Genomic DNA, 1,969 nt, shown 5'->3' on the forward strand with positions numbered 1-1,969 from the left:
TTCCTGCTGTCAGGAGAAAGCACAGAAAATCATATGATCATCCAGCAGGGAACAAATAAGTAACTGAAGAACTCTTATGCTTCCCAAGCTTATGCTTAGGAAGAGTGAATTTGAAACAATTTGTCATTTTTTGTATTAGCATTGAGAATACCACCATGGAAAAGGTCAACAGCATGCTTATTACAGAGACTTTATTTTCCTAACTGTAGTAGTCAACAGAAAGCTGAAGTTTCAATTTCAAGATAAATCAATCCTTTCTGAATTTCAAACTGCCAAGGATATTTTGGTGCTTAGAAAAAGTATTTTCAAAATTTACACTGCTTGCACATTTTATTGAGTAACAGCTGCCTAATTAAAGCAAAAGACAACAAATGTGATTCCATAATGTTGAATCCAGATAAGCCTCATATCCCTAGAACTAATGTTCCTAAAAATAATGTATTTTAAAAAATTTTTTAAAACAACAAACCCAGTGTCTGTAAATCAGTACTAGTGTTGATAGTAATTGTATGACAGCTAGCGATGTCTTGCTTTTGCTTTTACAGCCATCATCAAATTGCACACGTTCAATTGTATAACTTTACTGACCCTGCCTACACATAAGATGTTCATCTATATTCATCAATAAACATGAACTAACACACATCAGTGAAAGCCTGCACTTTACATAAAGATGGTGACACTTTTTCAGATGACATGAGGTCATGGAGTGGAATTTCAATGTCAGTAACAGTGGCCAAAGACAAAATGCTTTTAGGTCCTACTATGAAAGCACAAAACGAAAGGAAGGCCTCAAAATTAATAAAATGGCAACAGTCTTCCAAAAACATTCAGAAGTTGATTATACAGAGGACAGATATCAATTTGTTCTTCACTTCGACTTGGTGAAAGAAAAAGAAGAAATCCACATTGTTTGAAATAAACTGTTCATTAGCAAGAAATTTTTAACTGTAAACACTAAAGTAGTTTAGCTAGGTACCACAGAAAATTTTTTATTGGAAGTTTTTTAAAACATGTTAGCAAAAATGTCTTAAGATGGTCTGTGTATACTGCTCATATTTCAGGATGGGAGAACAATCTGCATAATCTCTTGAAATCTGCACCCGATTTGGTCAGTGTAGGACTAATTTGAGTTAGGGTTAGTAAACTTGTCTTTCTTGGTCAAAGACTTTTGTAGTGGTGATATTACACAGTCACCCAAGATAAAAAGACTATCGTAGTTTCCCAAGATACCAATCAAAACAGCACAGGTTATTAGTCATTAGCAAAGCATGAATCTTCTTTTGATCTAAAGTCTTTAGCTATGTAAGAAGAAGCCTTGAGCTCTGCAACTGGTATCTAAAGACCAAAATCTTGTTTAAATAGCATTATTAGTTGTTTCTAAAGAGAAAGTAGATTAATATAGTTCATTATACTTTTTCTTTTGTTGTTTGAGGCTTCACTCAGCTTAGCAGTTAGACACCAAGCTCCTGTATGTGCTTGTCTAGCCTCAGAAAGTGAATCTGTTCAGGCTTCAGTGAACTTTGTTCAGGACATGGTTTGTTTGTTTGTTTGTTTGTTTGTTTGTTTGTTTGTTTGTTTGTTTGTTTGTTTTTTGTTGTTGTTCCCTGAATAGAGGCTCTTCTAAACTGCTTAGAGACATTTTATATCAAGCTAAATCCCATGGTTTTGGAAAGCTTTCTACAACAAAGAGAAAAGCCATTGCATTATACAGAAGATTAATAACCTAGTCAATTTAAGTTGACTTCTCTTTTTTCTTCCAAAGGAATTAAGGAAAGGCAAAGGATTTAATCAGATTATTTGGATACATACCTTTGAAGGGAGAACATGGTGAAAAACAGGAGAGAGAGAACTTCCAAAGCAAAAATTATACTGTCATGTTGTTACCTTAAAACTTGCAACTCCTCTTCAGAGTTCTGAACCTCATCTCTGAGTCGTCGCCAACGAAGTAAAGCTTTCAATTCCTGCT

General features: G+C 34.3%; 1 protein-coding gene across 1 annotated transcript in view; it reads right to left on the bottom strand.

The window, feature by feature from the left end:
- The window catches only part of LOC104397254 (chromosome unknown open reading frame, human C9orf3), a 170,106-nt gene that overhangs the window by 107,470 nt on the left and 60,667 nt on the right, over positions 1–1,969 (bottom strand). The window contains exon 6 of the mRNA XM_010007203.1: positions 1,888–1,969. This exon is cut by the window's right edge and continues 25 nt beyond it. Coding sequence (XP_010005505.1) covers positions 1,888–1,969 — 82 coding nt within the window. The remainder of the gene's footprint in view (positions 1–1,887) is intronic.

This window comes from Chaetura pelagica, unplaced genomic scaffold, assembly GCF_000747805.2.
Source record: "Chaetura pelagica isolate M959 unplaced genomic scaffold, ChaPel_1.0 scaffold40, whole genome shotgun sequence".
NCBI lineage: Eukaryota > Metazoa > Chordata > Aves > Apodiformes > Apodidae > Chaetura > Chaetura pelagica.